This window comes from Mus caroli, unplaced genomic scaffold (assembly GCF_978045245.1).
Source record: "Mus caroli unplaced genomic scaffold, Mus_caroli_1 scaffold_11, whole genome shotgun sequence".
Classification (NCBI taxonomy): domain Eukaryota; kingdom Metazoa; phylum Chordata; class Mammalia; order Rodentia; family Muridae; genus Mus; species Mus caroli.
Window position 1 is genome coordinate 19,365,614 of NW_028227266.1, and position 24,243 is coordinate 19,389,856.

Sequence of the window (24,243 nt, forward strand, 5' to 3'; positions counted from 1 at the left end):
TTGAACCCTATTTTAGCTAATTTAAATAAAAGTTACCTCTCAGCTAGTGATCGCCAACGAAGGATCCTGGCCAGCATTTGGGGCAGATCATACCCTATATACACAATCAAGAGGAGAGACCTGCTCCCTACCCTCCTTCTGCCCAAGCTTAGTTTTATTTATTTATTTTTATTTTTTTAAAGATTTATTTATTTATTATATGTAAGTACACTGTAGCTGTCTTCAGATACTCCAGAAGAGGGAGTCAAATCTCGTTACGAATGGTTGTGAGCCATCATGTGGTTGCTGGGATTTGAACTTCGGACCTTCGGAGGAGCAGTCGGGTACTCTTACCCACTGAGCCATCTCACCAGCCCTTAGTTGTTTTTTTTTTTTTTTTTTTTTTTTTTTTGGTTTTTTCGAGACAGGGTTTCTCTGTATAGTCCTGGCTGTCCTGGAACTCACTTTGTAGACCAGGCTGGCCTCAAACTCAGAAATCCACCTGCCTCTGCCTCCCGAGTGCTGGGATTAAAGGCGTGCGCCACCACGCCCGGCTCTAGCCCTTAGTTTTATTTTTAAGTAAAATGAATTTATTTCAGCACATATGTGAAAAATAAAAATAAGGCACTGATAAAATGGCTCAGTGGGCACAGATCAGCGCTTTTCAATTTATGGGTCACAATGGACCATCTGTATATTACATACTTACATTACCATTCATAAGTAACAAAATTAGTTATGAAGTAGCAACAGAAAAAACTTTATGGTTGGGGCCACAGCATGAGAGAGTGTATCAGAGGTCGCAGCACTAGGAAGGTTGACAAACAGTGGAATGGATGTTTGCCGCTAAGCCTGACTATCTGAGCTCCATTCACCAGACCCACATGGTGACAAGAGACACGTGAATCCTGCAAGTTGGCCTCTGACATCTACATGAATGTCAGACACATGCGAATACACAATAATACCTTTAAAATAAATAAATTGAAATAAAAATGGGAGGACTGGAGAGATGGCTCATTAATTAAGAGCACTGACTGCTCTTCTAGAGGTCCTGAGTTCAATTCTCAGCAACCACAAGGTGCCTCACAATGATCTGTAACGGGATGGAACCGATGTCCTCTTCTGGTGTGTCTGAAAACAGCGAAGGTGAACTTACATACATAAAAAATACATTTTTCAAAATAAATAATATAAAATAAAAAAGGAAGGAAGAAATCTCAAACTTTCTGCTGCCCATTACTAATGAACTTCAGTTAAAATGCACAGTAATGAGGGGATGGAGAAATGACTCTGCTTAAAAGTACTTTCTGTGAAATCATTAAGGACTGTTTTTAACACACACGTGCACGCATGTGAGTGCTTACACACACACACGCACGCACGCACACCTACTAAGTATTTTAAAAATTCAGCCAGGCCGTGGTGCTATACGCCTTTAGTCCCAGCACTTGGGAGGCAGAGGCAGGCAGATTTCTGAGGGTTTTTTTTGTTGTTGTTTTTCTGGGGTTTTTGTTTGTTTGTTTGTTTGTTTGTTTGAGACAGGGTTTCTCTGTATAGGCCTAGTTGTCCTGGAACTTACTCTGTAGAGCAGGCTGGCCTCAAACTCAGAAATCCACCTGCCTCTGCCTCCCAAGTGCTAGGATTAAAGGCATGAGTCATCACTGCCTGGCTCAGATTTCTGAGTTTGAAATCTGAGCCTGGTTTACAGAGTGAGTTCCAGGATAGCCAGGGCTATACAGAGAAACCCTGTCTCGAAAAAACAAAAACAAAAAAATTCAGTGTACAGGCTACAGAGATGGCTCCCAGTTAAGAGTACCTGTTGCTCTCCCAGAGGACCAGGGTTCAATACCCAGCACCTACACGACAGCTTGCAACAGTCCTTAACTCCAGACCCAGGGGATCTGACACCCTCTTCTGGGCTCGACAGGTATCAGGAATGCATGTCATGTGCATACGTACATGCAGGCAGAATTAATATACACAATGAGTCTATCAGTCCATTCAGACTGTTTCACCCTGGTTCTGGCTATGCATCCAGATTAAAGGCTTTATAATACAGAGACAAAGGTACAGCTTGGCTTTCTCATACTTCTGAGATGCTGATCTAAAACTTTTCCCATCTACAATTCCTCTGCTCCTGGATTCCTTTTTAATATAATATGGATATTTCAGAAAGCCATCTCAAGGTTTCTACATAACTGTCAGAGACCGTACAGTGAGAAATCGAGCCCTTCACAATCTCCCACCCTGACAGGTCAAATGGCCTCGTGCTAGGAGCCAGTTGTCACTCCCTCCTCCCTGTTCCCTTCCTGGCACCTGAGGCTGTAAAAGCTGAATTATACTCCCCTCTTCCCTATCTCTTCCTGACTCCCATGACTTCCAAGGACATGAGCTATGCCTGAGCCCGGCCTGATACCCCAAGGCTGTTAAGGAGGATCTATGTTCTGGAGATAGGACGCAGAGTGCCCGCTGCCTGGAGCCTGACTTCAGCCCTCATGTCAGCAGATGCCTACTTCTTTGTTCTTTGTTAAATTCCCCCTCGACCCCTCCCTATTACCCTTGATGTATGCTTTAAAACCATGCATCTCAGCCTAATAAATGGAGACCTTGACAACTCTTCAGCTCTTCTCCCCCCCCCCCCCCATTCCCATTTTCTCCCAGGTTTGCGGTCCCCCTCACACCCATGAATAACTGAATCCCACGGGACAGGATACATAACCAGTCAGAAGATGATCAGTTAGCTGCAACAAAAACTGCACTGGCCATTAGCACTAGCTTGCTTGCAGCTAAGGCCCAGTCCCGCATCTGTGTGCAGAACTGAAGACTATGCTTTGGGGTGGGAAGTATTTTGACATCTTTCCCCTACTAAACAGCAGTGTGTGCCTTAGTGTCTTTAGTGATGAGTGAACATATGAGATAGATTTCCTGAATACAGAGCTGAAGTCAGGACGTCTTCTCTGCAAACAGGAAGTAATTCAGTTCTAGGTGAAGCTTCTCCTGGTTCAAGAACCTCATCATCCACCTAAGTAAAAACGTCTCTTCTCACTGTTTTTTTTTGTTTTTGTTTTTCTGTTTGTTTGTTTGTGGCTATACTCCTGGTACACGAATCAACTACAAGCAAAGAACACATACACAGATAAAACAAAAGCCCTTTCCTGTCATGGGACTTGAGGCAGGCCACAGATCTATAATCCTCCTGCCTCAGCCTCCCAGGAGCTGGGATTACAAGAGTGTACCCCCACACCCAGCTATACATGCTGAATCTTACAAAAACAATTCAGGGCCACCCATCCCCATCATTTATACCTGCGAGATCACTATCCCAATGGCGCCGCTGCTCAGCGAGCCTTTGCATTCGAGTTTTAACTGAGGAGGCTGCAGATGCTTCGGACCCTGAGTTTGGCCCTCTGTCCGCGCTGAGCAGGGGAGCTGGGGCAGCCACAGAATCACTGATGGCAGCTGGTGCTGGGGGCTTCGTCTGTCGGGGTGCAGGCATCGGAGAACACGGCTTTGCAACATCAATAGGTTCTGTATTTTCTAAGTCCGGAGCTCCCACTTCAATTTTGTCAGAACAACGTTTTTTTGATGGTGATGGTTTTGTACAAGATTTTTCTAGATCCAAAAGAGCAACAAAAGCCCACGGTGAGACCTCTGCAGTTTTCACAGCCTAAAAACTAGAGGTGTGTGCTTAACAATTAATAAGGAATCAAATCTCTCTAGTGCTTTAGCTACTTCTAAGAAAAATGCAATACTCTTTCTTCTGTTAACTTCAAAGTATGACAGGAAAACAAACTTTTTTTTTAGGTGAACATGTCATTTATCTGTTAAGTCAATGAAAATCAGTTTAAATATTTTCAAGATGTATGTATAAGAGTTTATGTAATTTTCAGACAGCAGGAGAATGAGCAGCACATTCACTACAATAACCACGCCTTCTACAGAAGTCTAAGGCTCACACAGCAGAATCACTTCTCCTTAAGGAAGAAGGGTCAAGCCTAGAGAAATTAGGTTCTAGGACACAGGTTTTCTGGAATTTGATTTTTGTTTGTTTTTGAAACAGGCTGCCATGGACAATAACTAAAACAAAGTCTAAGGATACCTCACTTGAGGCTTAGGCAAGAATTGGGCTCTGAAGACAACTGTACTATCTCATCTATACCAAAGAAAATCAGCATCTCGTAATTTAGCATCAATAAAGTGAGTGAAAAATCCTAAAGGCACCATTCAAAGTAAGGTATTTTGCTTCTACTCAACAGTGAGTCTCAATGGATCTTTTGAAACGACTATGTGCTATGTATGTATGCATACTGCTCTGTGTTTGGCCACACACGTATGCAAGTACACATGCAAGTGAAGTTAGAGGTTGCCACTGGTGCCCTCTATGTGTTCCACCTTATCACCTTATAAACCGAAGAGGGTCTCTCCTTGGAACCCAGAGCTCATCCACTCAGCTAGTCTACATCTCCAGCTGGTCAGAGCAGCCCTGCCTCCACCCCCATGCATGTCCTTGCCAAGCCCAGCATTTACATGGACACTGGGAATACAAACTTCAGTCCTTACTTACACTTGTGCATCAAGGACTTAATCCATCTCCCCAACTCAGGAAATTAAGATTTTAAATAAGAATAAAAGGCCAGTGGGATGGGACAATGATAACATGCTTACTACACATTCCTGGAAACCTGAATTTGACCCCAGAACCTACCTGAAGGAACCAACTCTGTGGAGCTGCTCTGTGACCTCCACACATGCACCGTGCACACTGCCCACACAACAGGATACTCTTTTAAACAAACAAAAGCTTAGGAGGTGCCCATCAGAAAGATGGCTCAGTGGCTAAGAGCACTGTGCTCTTCCAGGACCCAGAACCCACATGGCAGCTAACAACTGTATACAACTCCAGCCCCAGGGGATCCAGCGCCCTCTTCTGGCCTCCCACAGACACTATACACACACACACACACGAAGGTAAAACATCCAGGCACATAAGATAAAAATAAATGTATTTCAAAAAAGGTTTAAAAATGTTTAAGATAGGGCCGGAGAGATGGCTCCGCGGGTAAGAGCACTGACTGCTCTTCTGAAGGTCCTGAGTTCAAATCCCAGCAACCACATGGTGGCTCACAACCATCCCTAATGAGATCTGATGTCCTCTTCTGGTGTGTCTGAAGACAGACAGTGTACTTACATATAATAATATATAAATCTTTAAAAAAAAATGTTTAAGATAAGAGTGTGAATTCATGAAAAGTCAGTTTCCCTGGCTATCTAACCAAGTTCTCTGTCTGGCCTGATACAACACCCTTGAAATGTAACAGAAGGCTATTCCTGCCCACGTCTGTTGCATTTGCCTCCCAGAGACTGGTTCTTCTACATGGGTTTCCGTACTCTAAAGCCACGCCAGCTGTACTGTTCCGGAGTCCCTTACCTTCGCCCCCTGATAGGGGCTGCTGCTGATTACTTGCTTCTGAAAGTGGCTCTCTGCCTCTCTTCGCATGCGGGGCAGACCTCGCTACTGCCGTAGGCCTCTCAGCCATTTTTCTCTGAAGATTCTCTCGTCTGGCACGTGTTCGTTCTAGCAATTTCTATATTATACCAGGGTTAAAACACAGTGTTAGCTGAAGGCTCACAAAACCTCAGATGCCTTCTAAAATCAATAACTGTTAGGAGAATAGTCAAACACATTTCAAAGATAAAATCTCAAGTAACTGAACCAAGATTTACCAAGCACCCGTATCAAAACTCCTACAGTCAGTTTAAGATGTAAATAGGAAGCATGTAAAGATACTCATATAAGATTTTAAATGCTGTGTGCTGTCTGTTACAATCACAAGGTGCAATCAGGGACTAAGTGATAGCTTAGTCTGACCCCCAGTACTCACAAAAAGCCAAGCCTGGCCACATCCATCAACAGCCACTAGGGAAGGGTAGGGACAAGAGCATTCCTGAAACTCAGTGGCTGGCCAGTCAAGCCAATCAGTGAGTCAGGTTGGGTGAAAACTCCTATCTCAGAACATAAGGGAAAGTCTAAGGAAGACGTGTGATGTCATCCCGGTCTCACATGCACGTGTGTGCCCGTCCACCTGCACACACAGCTATGCCAACATACTCATACAAAGGAATCTGCATCAGCACGTGAACTGGGCTGGCTGGCCTGGACTTATGGTTGGCTTTGACTGTCACAAGTAATATACTATATAATGTTCAATGTGGGTCCCAAGCCCCAGCTTCTGCACTCGCTTTCTTGGACTGGCTCATCCTATGCAAAGCCCAGATTTGACAGCTAGAGGAGCAGCTCCACTGAAAGCCAGCATTACAGCATTCAGCTCCAGATAACTTGCCGTAACACTGAGAGATGCTATGTGATTACAGGCAAGAGATGAGCCACTACCGAGCTCAACACAAACTTCTGTTCTGCTAAGTAGGAGAGTGGTTGTGGCTGTGGAGGAGCAGGGGGAGCACCCTGAGACTACTCAGCAGGTCCACGTGTATGCTGCAAGGACTGCCACTAGAATTCAATCCCTGGAACCTACATGGAAGGAGGAAAGAAACAATTGTTTTCTGAGTGTCACACATGTACCTGACATACACACACTACCACCCCCACACACACGAGTAAATATATGCAGTTGTGTGTGTGTGGCTGCAAATATGCACACACGCAGCTAACTGCCCATGGAGGCCAGAAGAGGGTAGAGTGTCAGACCCTGGAGCTGGAGTTAGAGGCAGTGTGAGCTGGTCACTGTGAGTGCTGGGAGCAGAACTCCATCCTCTGGGAAAGCAACTCACTGTAACCAGTGAGCTAGGACTACAGCACCGAGAGTGAATTCAAATTAGAAAAGAAAAAATATTAGTGTGTGCATGTGTATGAACAATGTGCTACCTGTGTCTGAAGAGGATGGCAGACCCCTGGAACTGGAGTTACAGATGGCTGTGAATTATCATATAGATATGGGGAACTAAACCAAGTTCTCTCTCTGCAAGAGCAACATATGCTCTTCATTCACTACTAAACCATCTCTCCAACCTCCCCCATTAAAACAAAAAATTAACAGAGGGGCTGGAGAGATGCCTCAGTGGTTAAGAGAACTGACTGCTCTTCCAGAGGTCCTGAGTTCAATTCCCAGCACCCACATGGTGGCTCACAACCATCTGTAATGGGATCTGATGTCCTCTTCTGGTGTGTCTGAAGACAGTGACAGTGTGCTCACATATATAAAATAAATCTTAAAAACAAACAAACAAAAAATTAACAGAAGGAAATTGTTTAAGTATGTCAGTGTGCTAGGTAGAAAAATAGTCCCACAAAAATGCCTGTGCTCCTGACTTGGACTTACAAATGTTCGTGTTATCTTATAGCAAAAGAAATTTTGTTAATGTGATCAAGAATCTTAGATATGTAAACATTATCCTGGGTTATCTGAGTAGACCCAAGAAAATCACAGTGGTTCCTACAGGGTAGCACCGTGGTGTACAGTGGGGAAAGGGAGGAAGGAGGACCAGTCAGGAAAGATGATGACAGGCAGAGGCAGACTGATGAGAACTGAAGCTCTGAGCAGGGATGGAGGGCCAGAAGACAAGACATCTTGTCTAAGATCTACAAGCTGCAGACAGCTAGGAAATAGATCTCAACTAGAGCCTCACGACAGGAAGGAGCCTACCTACACGCTTACTGACCTGATAAAATCCATTTCAGACATCAGGTCTTTAAGTCACTCATTTTTTGGTTTTTGGAGACAGGGTCTCTGTAGCCCTGGTTTTCCTGGAATTCATCATGTAGACCAAGCTGGTCTCAGATTCACAAGAGATCCACTTGCCTCTGCCTCCTGAGTGCTGGGATTAAAGGTATACAACACAATGCCCAGCTTAAGTCCCTAAACTTATAATAACTTGTAATAGCTTCAAAACTAATACACTCAGATATGAAACTGTGACAAACAGCAAAAAATAACTGTAATTGGTCTTTCATAACAGACTTCCCAAGGAGAAAAATATGCTAATCTTATATTTTATTAAATACTAACAGATAATAAAATAATCGTAAGTTTAAATCCTAAAATTATAAATACGCCGGGCAGTGGTGGCGCACGCCTTTAGTCCCAGCACTTGGGAGGCAGAGGCAGGCGGATTTCTGAGTTTGAGGCCAGCGTGGTCTACAAAGTGAGTTCCAGGACAGCCAGAGCTATACAGAGAAACCCTGTCTCAAAAAAAAAAAAAAAAAAAATTATAAATACTCCTTTTTTCTCACTCAGAATCAAGACATTCCTATTTGAATCAAAATGTTATAAAATAATTTATTCTTAATTAAAATGTACATGATTAAAGAAGAACTCAGATAATCACTACCCTGCAATATATTGAGCAGTAATTAATTAATTAATTAATATAGACTTGGGGAGTAAGCTCTATTTGACCCATTTAATTCTTTAATTAAAATACAATTTTTAAGAGACCCTTAGAAGGCCGGGCGTGGTGGTGCACGCCTTTAATCCCAGCACTCGGGAGGCAGAGGCAGGCAGATTTCTGAGTTCGAGGTCAGCCTGGTCTACAGCTTGAGTTCCAGGCAGGACAGCCAGGGCTACACAGAGAAACCCTGTCTCGAAAAAACAAAAAACAAAACAAAAAAACCCAAACACACAGAAAAGAAAGAGCGAGCCCCTTAGAAGGAGCACGAGCTCTATCAAGATAGTAGCCACTCTGGTGGGTCTTCAAAGGCCACGGAGGGAGGGAGGGAGGGAGAGCTCATGAGTGGGAGACAACATGGGACACAAAGCTAGCCTGGTCTCCAGAACAAGACTCTGCTTACAACAACACAAACCGTGAACTGTTGCAGGATATTTGGTCCCCTGTAAAGCCTGTAAACCCTGTGTTATTTACTGGGACACACACACACACACACACACACACACACACACACGACTGTTTCTAGTTGTGGTGTACCTCAGCTCTAGCATGTACCTTTAATCCAAGAGCTTTCTGCTTGAAGACTGTAAACAGGATCAAATAAAGTCAACCATAGGTCAAGAGTCAGACTGGGATAAGCAACTAGTTGACAGGGGGCAAACAGGAAAAAAACATAGAAAGAAAGAGAGAGGCAGAAGAGCTGATGGAGAAGTTCACAGGAAGTAGAAGGGGGCACTAAGTTTGAGGGCTTTGAGACGGTGTGAGTGAAGAACTTCCTCTGGGATGCTGGCAATGGAGGAAGGTCATCTGGGTGCCTTTTCTGCCTCTCTGAGCTAGCAGGCTTTCACCCCAGCATCTGGCTCCTGAGCAGTAAAATCAAACAGTTGAGATTTTGTTAAAAACAACAATGAACTAAATTTGGGTTAAGGCACAGCCCTCTGCACTTAGAATTCTCTTCTAATTTAAGGTTCCTTGAAAGAAGTGACAATCAAAAGGCTGTGCAATTAAAATACTGTGTGTGCGCACAAGACCTTCATACCCTAAAACAGTCTCCTCCAACCAATCAAAGATGACCAGACTGCTATACAAATTCATAATGGTTTGCAATCTCTTTCACAATAAAATACATCACTTTGGGGGAAAAAAAATGCCCTAATTATATCCATCGATGGGCACGGCCAACATTCCATTCTCCAGAGTCAAGCACTGAGTCAGTAACAGCTTCCAATGGGTCACAACGGAAAAATGTGGTTTTGCCATTCAAATGCACACAGTGCTCTACTGTTTGCAATGGATTCGAAACCCACAGGTGTAAAAATAAAATAAACATTTAAACAGTCTAAATAATAAAATCAGGCTAATAAGTGCCAATGTGGTTTTTTTAATTGAAGAAATAATGTCTAAATTATGTAAAGATATGTGCTCAGTATTTTAAGTACACTTTCCTTATTGTATCATACATCTGAAAAGGAAAAAAAAAAAACAGTTGATTTGGAACATACCCATTCTGGAAGGAAGCACATTTAACACAAAGTGCACAGAGGGGAGTACTGTGAAAGCGACTCTCAGTGAAGGTCTGGAGGGCGTCCTGCAAACTGGTGGTTAAGGGTGCATTTATAAAGCAGAAAAGGCAGGCAAAGTGAGGGAGGGCATGCTGGACACCAGGGCGGCAGGGAGACGAGGCCTAAGCACACAGTGTTTACCAGGACTGTAGCATTTGAAATAGGACTCATTAAGAGAATAAAGTCTTAATGTCCTGGCATTGATAGAACACGATAATTTCTCTTCTGTTTTATGATGGCATTGTATCATGCTAAAAAATCACCCTGAGAGGACTTTAAAAAATAATCTCAAGTAATTTTTCTGTGTTGCATGGTTTTGAGTAAGAACCTTGCTGAGAAAGTTATTATTTTATACTGACATTCAGTCCCTTTTAGCAAACAAACACACACAAAACGGTGTTAGAAACTCATTTCACAGTACAAAAATGTTATGAATGTTATCACTGAGCACCTAGTCTTGGAACTCACTCTGTGTTCTCATTACCAATTAAGGAAAAGATTTCAAAGCTGTTATTCTAACTGCAACTGACCTAGCTTTTATAATATAAACTACACATTAAGGCATGCACATTTTCAAACACATTCTAAAAGAACCCAAACAAGAAGTTTTTTTTTTTTTGTCTGAGTTTTGTACTACCTTCAAAAGGATATTTTTAAGTTAAAGGACAAATTTCAACCAACTTTCCAAAGAGTTTTGTTCCTGTATATAGCACTATTTTAAGTAATTTTATTCTTTTAGTCACAAAATATCATTTTTAAAGTCAATACTATCTAGAATTGTGGTAACTTTACTGCATGCAAGTTTTAAGAATAAATGCTTTCAATAAAAAATTCAAACTCATAAGCCAATGTGCAAACACACACACATATAAACCTTGTCTCGGAAAATGATTATATATATTAGTTGCATTTGGAATAACAGGCTGGCTTGAACTCAAGAGATCCTCAGGCCTCTGCCGGCTGAGCACTAGGATCAAAGGTATGAGCCACAAAGCCTGGCTCATATAAATAAAAATTTAAAGATTCAATGTAAGTGACAAATATTTGGTGAATAATTGTCCCTATTCGCTATAGCTGCTACAAAATATGTCGTGGCTGCTTCTACTAGAAGTTTTTTCAAATTCATTTATTTGTGTGTGTAGGGATACCATACACAAGTATGTCTGGGTACCACATATATATCTGGGGTCCCTGGAGGCCAGAAGAGGACATTAGATCCCCTGAGACTGGAGTTACAGGCTTTTATGAGACTCAAATGGGGGCTGGGAATTGAACCTAGGTTCTCTGGAAGAGAAGCCAGTGCTCTTGGCAGCTGAGCCATCTCTCCAGTCCTCTATTAGAAATTCTAACGTTATCAAAATGTTGTTTTCCTCAAGATAACTGAGAACTTCAAACGGAGCACAGGGTGTGTGGGGCAGCATAACTGTCAAGTTGAAATCTTTAATTGTTGAAACCCTTAACTATTATCTTGGGCTTAGCTTATGGAATTGTTAACTACACTACCCAAAATAAATTATTACTATCCTCTACGACATTTTTCAATGTAGTACAGAAACACTGTATGCCCACTTTACAAAACTCACAACAGTCTTGGAATTTAAAGAACAGCTTGAAGCAAAAGAAAAAGAGGAACTGTCCTGCAATAAAAGAATGGGCCAACAGCAACACGCAATCCTGAATGTCGGTGCACAGCTGCAACGTGAAGCTAAAACTAGACATAAATAATAAGATTAACAACGGAATCTGGACCTTATTTCCAAGGATGAGATGAGGAAGGCATTGTTGAAATGATACGCTACATAAACACTGAGGTGTACTAACCTTACAGCATACACTTATAATTTTGTTTTGTTCACGCTGAGGTAACTAAGCCCTGTTTCCTTTCAACCAGTATTAACCCTGTGCAGGAGCCTTTCTTTCTAAAGTTAGTAGAGCCGTGACTTATGAAGGACGCCAGGCTAAAGCACCTGCTCATTTAGACTTCGGTGGTTTCATCACAGGATCCTTAAGCGCTCAAGCTCCTCTGGGCCTGTGAAGTCCTTTATCACTTCCATCAGATTCCAGGCACACAGTACGAGTCACTGGGCGGACTCCACCCTGCCAACTATTCCAGCTTTAGGGCAGGGCTTGTCCCACTAGGCCCTGAGCCGCACTCTCCCGGGGGACAGCAAGACGGATGATGGATGGAGGAAAGCGTGCTTTAAGTCCCGGGAGCCGGAGGGCAGGCTCAAGCCAGAGTGGCCAGGCGCTCACACCCTGAGCCAGCACTTGGGGGAGTGGAGGAAGGCTAAACGACTACAGAGCTCGGGGTTTGCATGGGGATTTTGAGGCCCTGTCTTCCCTGCCTTCCCCAGAGCCAGGGACGGAGCAGCGAAGCCCGGGCGGCTGCGACCCCACGGCTTCCGCCCGGCTGCACGCTCGCTGTGCGCACGCGCCACGCTGGCCGCAGGCTGACAGCGAGCGCGGGCGGGGGTCCCGGAGTCGGCAGGGGTCATGGTTCACAGCGCCCGCAGAGTCTCTCACCTCGGTGAACGGGTCCATCGCCCCAGGCCTCACGAGTGGACGGCTAGACGGTGGGTCCGACGGTTCAAACTCAGGAAGAGGAAAGAAGTGAGTGCAGGCTCGGCGCAGCTCCTGGAGGAGGACTGCAGTCAAGGCGGCGGGCGCTCTCACACCCAGTCGGCTCTGCCCTCCGCACCCACGGAGTCGGTAGGCTACCACGGCCGTTCAAATTTTGAATTTCAGCGCCCCGGCCGACGCGCATGCGCGCGGGGTGGGCGGGGCCGGGCGGGCCGCTTGCCCCGCCCCTGAGCTAGGTCACGTGATGCGGCCAAGGTCGGACTGGTCCGGAGCTGCGAGCCTTGCTCTCTCTGCTCTGCTTGGGTGGAGACACTTCTGCCGTTGAACTGCCTAGGGAGAGCGTCCTGCCATCCCGCTCGCACCCACGCACGCCCTAGCGGATCCCTTCCTGGCTCTGTCAGCTCCCGCCGCCCTGCCTTCTTCCTCCGTGGGCCTTACGAACCCGGTCCGGCCCTCTGGTCTTTGGGCCTGATCCTGCCACCAGAAGTGGGACTAGACAGCCAGCTTGACCTCCTGAGAGACCGCTCTGGTGGGTCCCCACACTCTCAGCCAGTGACTAGTTCTTTGTTTGGGGGGAAAAGAGATGACAGTAACAGACGGTGCAACGAGTTCGTTCACAGGCCCTTCGGTTTTTAATCCCAGTCAACTACCCAAAGCCAGCAGTGAGAACACTTGAGAGAAGGGACAATCGAAAAGTCCGTATTTAATAAAAGTTCCTGTTTAACAGGCAGTAAGCAGGACAGAAACTATTGCACGAGTAACTTTTAATCTGACTTTCCTTTTCCTCTTCCTGGGAGGGTCTTTTGGAGACCCTCACAGTGTCTTACCATTTGACATTCTGATAGGCTTTCCAAGAATGTGTTTAAAAAGATGGACTACCAAACCTCTGGTAGTAGAACTGTTTGCCTTTATACTTCAAAAGGTCGAGAAAGCACCAAAATCTCTGTGCCCAGGTTGGTGCTGTGAGAGCTAAAGTCCTTACGAGATTGTGTAAAACAGATAGATGGTCGCAAGGCTTACGGTTGAGTCTATGTGTCCTAAATGAGTCCATAACAGGATCAACTGTGCTTATTGAACAGAAAAACTGAAAGTGTTGAAGGGTCAAGTCCAGAATCATAAAGCTAAATAAAAATAGGAAGCTTGGGGCCAGCGACAGAGCACATGCTAGCTATGAGGGCGCTTGCTACCAAGCCTTGGGACCTGAATTCTAGACCCAGAACCAGTTCCAGCAAATTGTCCTCTGACCTGCACACACACCCAGTAAATAAATTAATGATGTTTTTCTAAGTAATAAAGAATTTAAAAATGTATAGATTGTAATAAACTGAATTTGGGGCATGGAATAAGAACTTAACTTTAAGAGCAACTTCTAAGAATTCAGATCCCTGGGGCCACGGTATAACAAGAATAATAAACTTCCTTGGTGCCTTGGAGCTGTGGAATGATAGAAAATGGAAAGAGCTTTGTTTAAGTGTGTGGTGTGTGGGGTTGTTAGAATTTGCTACCTATAAACCAAAGGGAATGGATGCCTGAATTTTTTTTTCAAGCACTGAAAAGGAAAAGGGGTGTGGGTATTTGGGGTGTGGCTGTGTAGGTCAGTTTTGGGAATGAGTCATTGGAAATTTATGTAGCCGTTGTGCCTTCGGGCTGTTGCCTCTGTAATCCTTGGTTTCATTGTAAACAATTTGATTCTAGCTAGCATGGATAAAGCAGTATAGCTACTCTAAACTTGTAGGTTGTTTTCTACTACAGCGCTCTGTAGCATTGACCTTTCATTAATGTCTTGATCATAGTGGTAATAAGGATAGCAGCACCCACCAGTACAATAGCTCCCATGTACAAAGCTGGTGTAACCCAGAAGCTATGCTACAGATTCAAGAGCACACCCCTAGACCACTGCAGTTGTCTCCTAACATTTCTGTGTGGGTCTCTGACCCATAGCAGTTCTTTCTTAAGTTTATAAGCTGGAATAACTTTTCTCATTAAAAAAAAAAAAATCATTGCTGGGTATGGTGGTAATGCATACAATCCCAGATTATCATCATCTAAGCCAAGGTGCTTGAGACGTGGCTCAGCAATCAAGAGCATTGGTTGCTCTTCCAGAGGAACCAGGTTTAATTCCCAGCACCCACGTGGTGGCTCACAACCACCTGTACCTCCAGCCCTAGCTATCCAGTTTCCCCTTCAGCCTGTGTGGATTCTAGGTACACACATGATACACAGACATACATGTAGACAGAACATCCATATACATAAAAATATTCTTTTAAAGACAAGGATCTCAAGCAGAGATAGGGCCCTAGAAAAATGAGTATTTCATCTTTGGAAGATCTATTCTTTTAAACAAATAATTATGTTTCTTGTAGATAAACTAAACCTCAAAAATGTGGTAACATTAACTTTATCAAGGACACTCCAAAATATATATTTTAAGTTAAAGTTTTCAAAAATCACATACATTCTCACAATTGACAAAGTAATACAATAACATATCTGTATTTTTACAGAAAGAGAAAAGGCCAAGACCTGACCAGAAAGCGGTGGCAAAAAGGATCAGACAAAGGTTCTCCGCGTCAGGTTATCTGGCTAATGGGGGTCTCCTTTTATGCATGTATTGTAATGAAGAATAAGAACCAACAAAAATTAAGTGGGGTATGGGGGCACCTGACTGAGTCAGGATGATTTCAGCTCAAGGCTAGCCTTGGCTACATAGTCAGTTCCAAGCCAGCTTGGGCTACCTAGTAAAACCATTCAAAACCAGGTCATTTTGCTTTTGAATATACAGGTGGGCGTGGTGGTGCATACTTGTAACCCCAGCTACCTGAGGTTGATTAAGTGAGAGGATCACAAATTTGAAGGCAACCTGGGCCATTCAGTGAGATTCTGTCTTAAAATAATTTTAAAATGCATTTGTGTGTGGCTCGGTGCTGGAGTGCTTGTATGGCATGTAGGAGAGGCTCTGTGAGCAGCCCCTAGGAGTGGGGGTGCAAGGGAGGACTGTCAATGTATTACCCAACAGACACCGTGTCCTCAGTATATCCCAGAATAGCCTCAAACTTCCTATGCAGTGGAAGATGACCTTGAAGTCCTGATCTTCTTGCTTCTACCTCCCAAAGGCTGAGATTACAGGTGTGCACCGCTGTCAGCGTGTGTAGGGATCCCAAGGGTAGAGCCACATTAACAGGACACGGGGGTGGGGTGGGGTACACAGCTGAGACAGCCAATACACAGTTTATTCAAAGTTTCAGCTTCTTCTTCTTGTTTTTGTGATTTTTTTTGTGGTTTTTTTTGGAGACAGGGTTTCTCTGTGTAGTCCTGGCTGTTCTGGAACTCACTCTGTAGACCAGGCTAGGATGTCCTGGAACTCAGAAATCCGCCTGCCTCTGCCTCCCAAGTGCTGGGATTAAAGGCGTTCAGCTTCTTTTAAAGGCAAAGCAGAATAAAGATTTCCCATAGTTTCTAGTTCTCACCAGCTGTGGTTTCTCTAGCAATAGTTTATCTTGGTTCAAAGTAACTCAAACCTCCTTGCAGACTGAAAAAAATCTGCCTGCAATCCAACCCTGAGAAAAGGATCATGAAGGCCCCTTCCTCAGACATCAGCTTGCTGTTCAGAACACCACCATGCCCAGTCTGTAACATATATACGGAATTATTCTTCCATACCCACATTTATTTCATAAGACTATTTTCACAAAACTTAATTTATAGTTTTATTTATTTTTGGTGTTCTGAGAGAGGATCTCACTGTAAACTCAAACCCAGAGTCTGGCTCAGGATTCACACTCTTTAATTGATTATCAACAGTAAGTCTCCTTTAAATTTATTTACAATTTAAATATGGTATTTCAATATTTAAATTATTGCACTTCATGGTCTTCTATCATGTGAAAATTAATCTCCTCTCTCACTAACCCATCCAAATATCAGTGACCATAAAATCTACTTCACTTCCCTTTCTCTACTTTCCAGTCTGACATGGTCCCCTTTGTGTTAGCTCATCTTCTGCCGTGACAAAATAGCAAAAGTTAGTCATTTTGTTTGTTTTGAGACATGGTCTGCATATTTTCCTAGCTGCCCTGGGACTGGTTATATAGGGCGCAGTTTTTACCATATATGGACACAATCTCAGCTCTTGGGCCTGAGCTCTGAGATTTGAACTCAGGACCTTTGGAAGAGCAGTCAATGTTCTTAACCGCTGAGCCATCTCTCCAGCCCCAGTTTGTTTCTTATAATTGTACAGACACAGCAGTCTAAGTCCTGACTCCACAGTTGGTGACGGCCTTCCTGCATTGCAGGACCAGAACAATGGATGGGAACATCCAAGACAGAGTATTGAACTGGGACTGGGGAAATAGTGCACTTAAATGTGGATTAACTGTCCATCAGGGCGCAGCCCCATGACCTGTGGCCACGGTTGCACTGGGGATTAAGTTTCCAGCGTAGACTTTAGAAGGCACACCTTCAAAACCTCAATACCAAGCCCTCAGCCCTACCCCCAGTTGGCACTGAGCTCTCAAGTGTCATTTTCTGACGACGTCGGGAAGCACAGTCCCACACTGGCCCCTACTATTCCTCGCAGCAACCATCTGTGTTGGACTGCCTCTTCTCTCCCTGCTCACGTGCACTGTGGCACTTGGACTCCAGTCCACATTCGAAAATCCCCCAGCCCTAGCCCAGGATTATTGTTACTCTAGGGTGGACAAGGTCTCAAAGGTATATAGTAAGCTCTAAGTCAGCCTGGGCTACAGAGTTCTCTCTGTCCCTGTCTGTCTGTCTGTCTGTCTGTCTCTCTCTGTCTGTCTCTGTCTCTCTCACACATGCACACGCACGCACACACACACACAGACATAAACACACATCAAAAAGAAAAGAAAAAAAAAGGGCTGGCAAGATGGCTTAGCAGTAAAGTCTTGTGATACGAGTTCCTTGATATATGTGAGTGTGATCACCAGAAGTGAAAATCACTACCCAGAGCTGTCCTCTGACTTATACAGGCATGCTCTAGAATGCGTGTGTCCACTTGTTATACAGACATACAGAAGTAATAAGTAAACATAGTTTTAAATCTTTTGAGATGATATAATTACATCACTTCCTCTTCCCTTTTCCTCCCTCCAACCCCTCCTCCCCCTCCCCCACAAACACTTCTTTTTTTTCTTTTTTAAGATTTTATTATTATTATTATTATTATTATACATAAGTATACTGTAGCTGACTTCAGACACACCAGAAGAGGGTATTAGATCTCATTATGGGTGGTTGTGAGCCACCATGTGGTTGCTGGGATTTGAACTCAGGACCTTCAGAAGAGCAGTTAATGCTCTTACCCACTCAGCCATCTCATACCTGTATGTATATTTTCAGTGCTGACCATTTGGTATTGAATGGTCAGTTGGTTTGTTCTTGCCTGGGGAAGACTCTTTTTTTCTGCTCTCAGCACTCCTTAGTTGCCTGTGATTCTTTGTATAGGATTGAGGCCTCCTGAGCTCCCTCTTCACCAAGAGACTCCAGCATGTCTATTGGTGTCACCTCTGTTCACCTCATGTTTAGGCAGTCATGCTTAGGATGTAGCTTCTGACACTTATTAAGATGCATGATCACGGCTAACTCCCCGTTCCTCGGGCTTTCACAGTCTTTCTGTTCCCTTTTCAGCAATGTCAGAGCCTGGGTGTAGAAGTTGAGTTGTAGATATATCAGTTGGGACTAGACTCTACAACTCTGCATTTCGATTGGTTGTGTTTTTTCTGTAATGGCCACTGTTACAAAGAGAGGCTTCCTTGATGAGGGGTTAAGACTATACTTCTCTGTGAGTATAAGGACAGATCTTTAGAATGTAATTGGCAATTATTCTGATTTAATAAAGTAGTGGTTGTAGGTTTTCTCCAGGATCTTTGACTTCACCATAACCTTCCTCCACTCTGCTTCCCCCCACCCCGCCCCCAGCTTGTTGGTTTCTAGTTCCACAAAATTTAGTTGTTTTCGTTTTTGTTTTTGTGATCCAAAGACTTTAATGTAGATTACTTTCAGAAGAATGAGGGTTTTTTTTTTTTTTTAAAGATTTATTTGCTGGGCGTGGTGGCGCACGCCTTTAATCCCAGCACTCGGGAGGCAGAGGCAGGCGGATTTCTGAGTTCAAGGCCAGCCTGGTCTACAAAGTGAGTGCCAGGACAGCCAGGGCTACACAGAGAAACCCTGTCTCGAAAAAACAAAACAAAACAAACAAAACAAAACAAAAGATTTATTTATTATTATATCAGACTTGCCAGAAGAAGGTGTCATATCTCATTACAGATGGTTGTCAGCCACCATGTGGTAGCTGGAATTTGAACTCAGGACCTTTGGAAGAACAGTCAGTGCTCTTACCCACTGAGCCATCTCTCCAGCCCAGAAGAATGAGTTTTATTTAGTTATTTTGTTTTCCTCTGTTTTGTTTTGAGTCAGAGTCTCATGTAGTCCAGGCTGGCTCCCAACTCCCTATGTAGCTGAGGGTAGCCTTGAAGTTCTGATCCTCCTTCCCCCATCCCCCAGATGCCAGGGAGTGTACCACCACACCTGGTGCTGCCCAACTCGTGTTGTTTCACTTGCTTCTTACTTAGAACTCAAGGAAAAACATTCTAATGCCACTCTCCGTAGCTCTCGTCCTCCTTGCTGAATTGACTTGCCTGCTGCTAACCTCCTTTTCTGCTATACCTGGCTTGCTAAGTTAAGCATTTCCCCAATAGATAAGATGTTGAGCCAATTCCGTTTCATATTTGTTCATCCAGTTGGACCATCAAAGTTACTCAGAATCCTTTCATTCTTGGGCCGGGCAGTGGTGGCCCACGACTTTAATCCCAGCACTTGAGAGGCAGGCAGATTTCTGAGTTCGAGGCCAGCCTGGTCTTCAGAGTGAGTTCCAGGACAGCCAGGGCTACACAGAGAAACCCTGTCTCAAAAAAAGAAAAAAAAAATCCTGTCATTCTTATCCCTTTGAGTCCCTATCTCCATCTTATTTTACATTCCACCTTTCCTCAATGGAAATGATCTTACTATGGACCCACTCTGTGTAGTTTTCAATGCTAAGAAGAGCTCTCACTTATCCTCCCTTCCCCCAAACAAACTTCTGACTGCCTTTCAATGGGTCCACAGCTTTCTTATCTTGAGCCTACAATCAGGATGCCCCGCTCATCACCTTGAGTATCTGCGTAGGAGTCCAGCTGTGTCATGTCTTAGAAATCCTCTGTGTAGTCAATTGTGAGGTTATATTTCATTTTCAACCCACATTAACCATTTTATTCTGACATGAGTTCAAACACACAGAAAAATATAAAAGTTTATACAATGCAAGAGGAAACAAAAGAGCCCACCATATGCCTTAAAGCTAACATTCTGGGGACAGAGGCAGGCTGGTAGTAAAGCCATGTGCAGCCACACCTAGCTCAGGTAGATAATCTCATGAGACATTCATCCCGTACGTAACCTGTTCATAGCTGGAAAATTGTTGTGGACCATGGGATTTATTTAGCTATAACTGTATAATCGTTTATATTATTCTGTGTAGTTGGTAGATGGCTCGTCCTCCCCTGTTCTACAAGGAAATGACTGAATTCCACATTATAGTGCAGTGTTTTATGTATACCTGCATACGCTCCCAGTTCAGGCAGGTTCAACGTTTCGGCTTCTTGTCTGAGACAAAGTAGTGGATGAAGAAGAATGGTCTTGGGCCATACATTAAACAGGAGTGCTGCCTAAAGCTGACAGCAAAGGGAAGATCTGGGGATAATTTTGTGATTCACAACAATAAGTAAAACAGTCCTCACATGATGATCCTAATTATCCAGCCCCTGCTTGGAAAACTTTACAGTTGTCAAGCAGCTCCCAATGTTTATGATTATTAATAGAGATAATGAGTGTGTCCAATTAAAAACTTCATTGGGGTTTTGTTTGTTTGTTTTTTGGTTTTTTGAGACAGGGTTTGTCTGTATAGCCCTGGCTGTCCTGGAACTCACTTTGTAGACCAGGCTGGCCTCGAACTCAGAAATCCGCCTGCCTCTGCCTCCCAAGTGCTGGGATTAAAGGCGTGTGCCACCACACCTGGCATAAAAATACATTCTAAAAGTTAAAAAAAAATGTCATAAGGAGTTGGAGAAATGGCTAAGCAGGGTTAAGAGCCACTCGCTGCTCTTCAAGGATTCAGTTCCTGGCGCCCCATACATAGCAGCTCACAGTGCGTGTCACTTTTTTACCCCTTTATTTTCAGTACAGGGCTGCTCTGGGTGCCTTAGTTGTCCTGGAGCGAGCTCTGCAGACCAGGCTGGCCTCGAACTCACAGACATCCACCTGCCCCGACCTTCCAAGGCTGAGATTAAAGGCAGCTGTTAAAAGCTAGGCTCTCAGCCCAAAATAGTTTTTCAAAACATTTCAAAAGGTAAAGGCTATAAAGGAATAGTGCTAACATCCAGAGGCCAAAGTTCCAAGAGCTTTGCTGGCACCAGACCTAAAAGCTAGAAACGTAAAATGATATATTCCAAATCTTGAAAGCAAATACTTGTCAGCCAGTGTTTCTCTGCCCCACAAATCATCTATTAAATACATGGAACAAATAAGAATATTTTCAGGGGCACAAGAAAGGCCATACCATAAAATCTCTGTGCTGGATCATGTAAGGAACCTTATTACACAGGGTGAATGTTTCTGTAACCCTTGAGTCTCAAGATTCTGAACTCAGGGCTTGGCAAGAATTTGTGTGTTGCCTTCTCAGCTGCAGCCCTGCTGCTGACGAGTAACTATAGTGAGATTGACGGCTTCCTACGCTTTGCCTCCATGAGCTGGAGGGGAAAGATGGCTTTTCTTTTACTCACCTCAGACTCATCACTGAGAAGCCCTGAGGATGCAGGCTTCTCCAGGAAGAGGAAGGCCAGCTGGCTTGGGTCCCAGCTTTGGTTTGCTTAGTTAGGCATCATTTTGCAAATGGAAGGAGGATGTTTAATTTGAAGCAAGTGCTTAGGTTGTGGATTGTGAATTCTTGCCTGTCTGCTCCAAATGAGTAACCAAATGCCGAGAAAGGATAACTTGACATTGTGTTTAAGCCTTCCAGGTCTGACACAATTGTGATCAACACAGCTGAGAAGGCAGCACGAAATTCCAAATGTTCGTTATAATATAAATGAAGGAAGTATTCACAAATTACTAATATCTAAATCTGGGTGCATTCTATGCCAGATTTACCAGACACAAACAACCCTTCAATATGTTAAACACTCAAAATGGCCAGACACCCCCAAGTTGGTTTCATATATGAATGAAACCATTGCAGCTCTGTGTAGATATATATTTCCACATGTGCAAATCCACAAGCTTTAAATAGAAAAGGGTTTTCTCTTAAAGAAAACCAAAAAAACCTGTTGTTGACTTTTTCAGACTTTGGCCAATTTGCTCTTTTAAAATGTTTTGTTTTGGGCTGGTGAGATGGCTCAGCAGTTAAGAGTGCCGACTGCTCTTCCAAAGGTCCTGAGTTCAAATCCCAAAACCACACGGTGGCTCACAACCATCGGTAATGAAATCTGATGCCCTCTTCTGGTGTGTACAGCTACAGTGTACTTACATGTAATAAATAAATAAAATATTTTTTTAAAAAAATGTTTTGTTTTTCATTTTTCTAAGGAAAGACCAACTAACCCTGAAAATTCGTTTTGGACATTTTTACACTATATAGCTGCTTTTTAAAAAATAAAATCATAAAAACCTTGTCCTTTAAAAAAGAATGAATCAAGAGAAACACGGGGGAAGGCAGTTCATGACAACTAAGCCAGCGCTGCAGACATTTCTTAAAGAAGCAGCATACAGCCGGGCGTGGTGGCGCACGCCTTTAATCCCAGCACTCGGGAGGCAGAGGCAGGCGGATTTCTGAGTTCGAGGCCAGCCTGGTCTACAAAGTGAGTTCCAGGACAGCCAGGGCTACACAGAGAAACCCTGTCTCGAAAAACCAAAAAAAAAAAAAAAAAAAAAAAAAAAAAAAAGAAGCAGCATACATGGGGCTGGAGAGATGGCTCAGTGGTTAAGAGCACTGACTGCTCTTCCAGGTCCTGAGTTCAATTCCCAGCAAGTACATGGTAGCTCACAACCATCTGTAATGGGATCGGATGCCCTCTTCTGGTGTGTCTGAAGACAGCTACAGTGTACAAAACAAAAAGATGACTAGGCTTCTAGACTTAGTGGCTAAGAGCATTTGCATGGATTGCTTAATTCATCCCTTTGGGTTGAGCAAAGGCAACAGCAGGTGTTTCTGAAGGAGGAAAGGCTGGGAAGTCTGTGTTAGGATGAGTTGGTAAGTCCTGATTGGATGTGCTAGCCAGGATAGTCAATTAATGAATTTTGATCGCTGGCCTTGGTATTTTATCAGGTATAAGGAAGTGACCAAATAACGGAAGAGACCTTGGTGGCTAGCTTTAGGAATGTAATATAACAAAGGAGAGGGAAGAGGAGAGGGCAAGACCTGCTGGTGCCATGCTTGCAATGTTTGGGCCTTTTTGAGAGCCCTGTGGGAGACTGAACACTCACCTCAGAGCCTGAGGCAGCAAGAACACATCTCACATATGGATGGGCTCTGAATCAAATCAGCAAAGAAACTTCACAGTTAAGTTGCACCATACATCAATGGGAACTAACAGATATCTACAGACTATTGTACCCAACAGCCTGGATATACATTCTTCTCGGTGGCCCGGCTGTGGTGGCCCACGACTTTAATCCCAGCACTTGAGAGGCAGGCAGATTTCTGAGTTCGAGGCCAGCCTGGTCTGACTCCCTCTTCTGGAGTGTCTGAAGACAGCTACAGTGTACTTATGTATAATAAATAAATAAATAAATCTTAAAACAAAACAAAACAAGAATGAAGTAGATTTTAAATGGGCTAAGTACAAAGGCATCAAACTCATTTTTAGAATTTTTTTTTTGAAAAATACAGTCTTGTCGGGCAGTGGTGGTGCATGCCCACAGCACTTGGGAGGCAGAGGCAGATGGATTTCTGAGTTCGAGGCCAGCTTGGTCTACAGAGTACGCTCCAGGACAGCCAGGGCTTCACAGAGAAACCCTGTCTCGAAAAAACAAACAAAACAAAAGAAAACAAAACAAAAAAACAGAAGAAAGAAAGAAAGGAAGGAAGGAAGGAAGGAAGGAAGAAAGGGAGGGAGGGAGGGAGGGAGGAAGAAAGAAAGAAAGAAAGAAAGAAAGAAAGAAAGAAAGAAAGAAAGAAAAAAGAAAATTACAGTCTCACTGTGTAGTTCTGGTTTACTATGTAGACCAGGCTAGCTTCAAACTTACAAGAGATCCACTTGTCCATGCCTCCCTAGTATTAAGATTAAACGCATTGCTCACCACACTCAGCCATTTTTACAATTTTTAAAAAGATTTATTTTGTTACATGTGTAAGAATGTTTTGCCTGCGTGTAGTTATGTACACCACATGCTCATTAAAGTCAGAATGTTGTCGTCTCTAGGACCAGAGCTAGAGATGGTTATGAATGCTGGGCATTGAACCCAGGTCCTCTGTAACAGCAGCCAGTGCTCTTAACCACTGAGTCATCTCTCCAACCCAGTATAATTTTTATAATTTTATAATTCTTAGGTTTTTCACTTTTGTTTTTGTTTTGAGACAGGTTCTCAGTCTGTAGCTCAGGCTGACATAGAACACGTTCTATAAACCAGGTTGGCCAGAGATCTACCTGCTTCTGCCTCT

At 43.6% G+C, this 24,243-nt stretch overlaps 2 protein-coding genes across 6 annotated transcripts in view; one reads left to right on the top strand and one right to left on the bottom strand.

Annotated features, from left to right (window-relative positions):
* Nucleotides 1–12,667, bottom strand: part of Anln (anillin, actin binding protein) — a 65,017-nt gene extending 52,350 nt beyond the window's left edge. For all 3 annotated transcript variants that reach the window (XM_085844490.1, XM_085844491.1, XM_085844489.1), the window contains exons 1-3: nucleotides 12,471–12,667; nucleotides 5,411–5,567; nucleotides 3,289–3,594 (exon numbers count right to left, since the gene is read on the bottom strand). In XM_085844490.1, the coding sequence (XP_085700616.1) occupies nucleotides 3,289–3,594; nucleotides 5,411–5,567; nucleotides 12,471–12,488 (481 nt within the window). In that variant the 5' untranslated portion in view covers nucleotides 12,489–12,667. The remainder of the gene's footprint in view (nucleotides 1–3,288; nucleotides 3,595–5,410; nucleotides 5,568–12,470) is intronic.
* A 109-nt stretch (nucleotides 12,668–12,776) lies between these two features.
* The window catches only part of Matcap2 (microtubule associated tyrosine carboxypeptidase 2), a 50,858-nt gene continuing 39,391 nt past the window's right edge, over nucleotides 12,777–24,243 (top strand). Inside the window, exon 1 of one of the 3 annotated variants that reach the window (XM_029481777.1) lies at nucleotides 12,777–13,056. The gene's annotated coding sequence lies outside the window, so the exon portion shown is untranslated. Of the gene's footprint in view, nucleotides 13,057–15,034; nucleotides 15,105–24,243 lie in introns of those variants that run through there. The other 2 variants (XM_021173174.3, XM_021173175.3) reach the window with 2 other exon arrangements.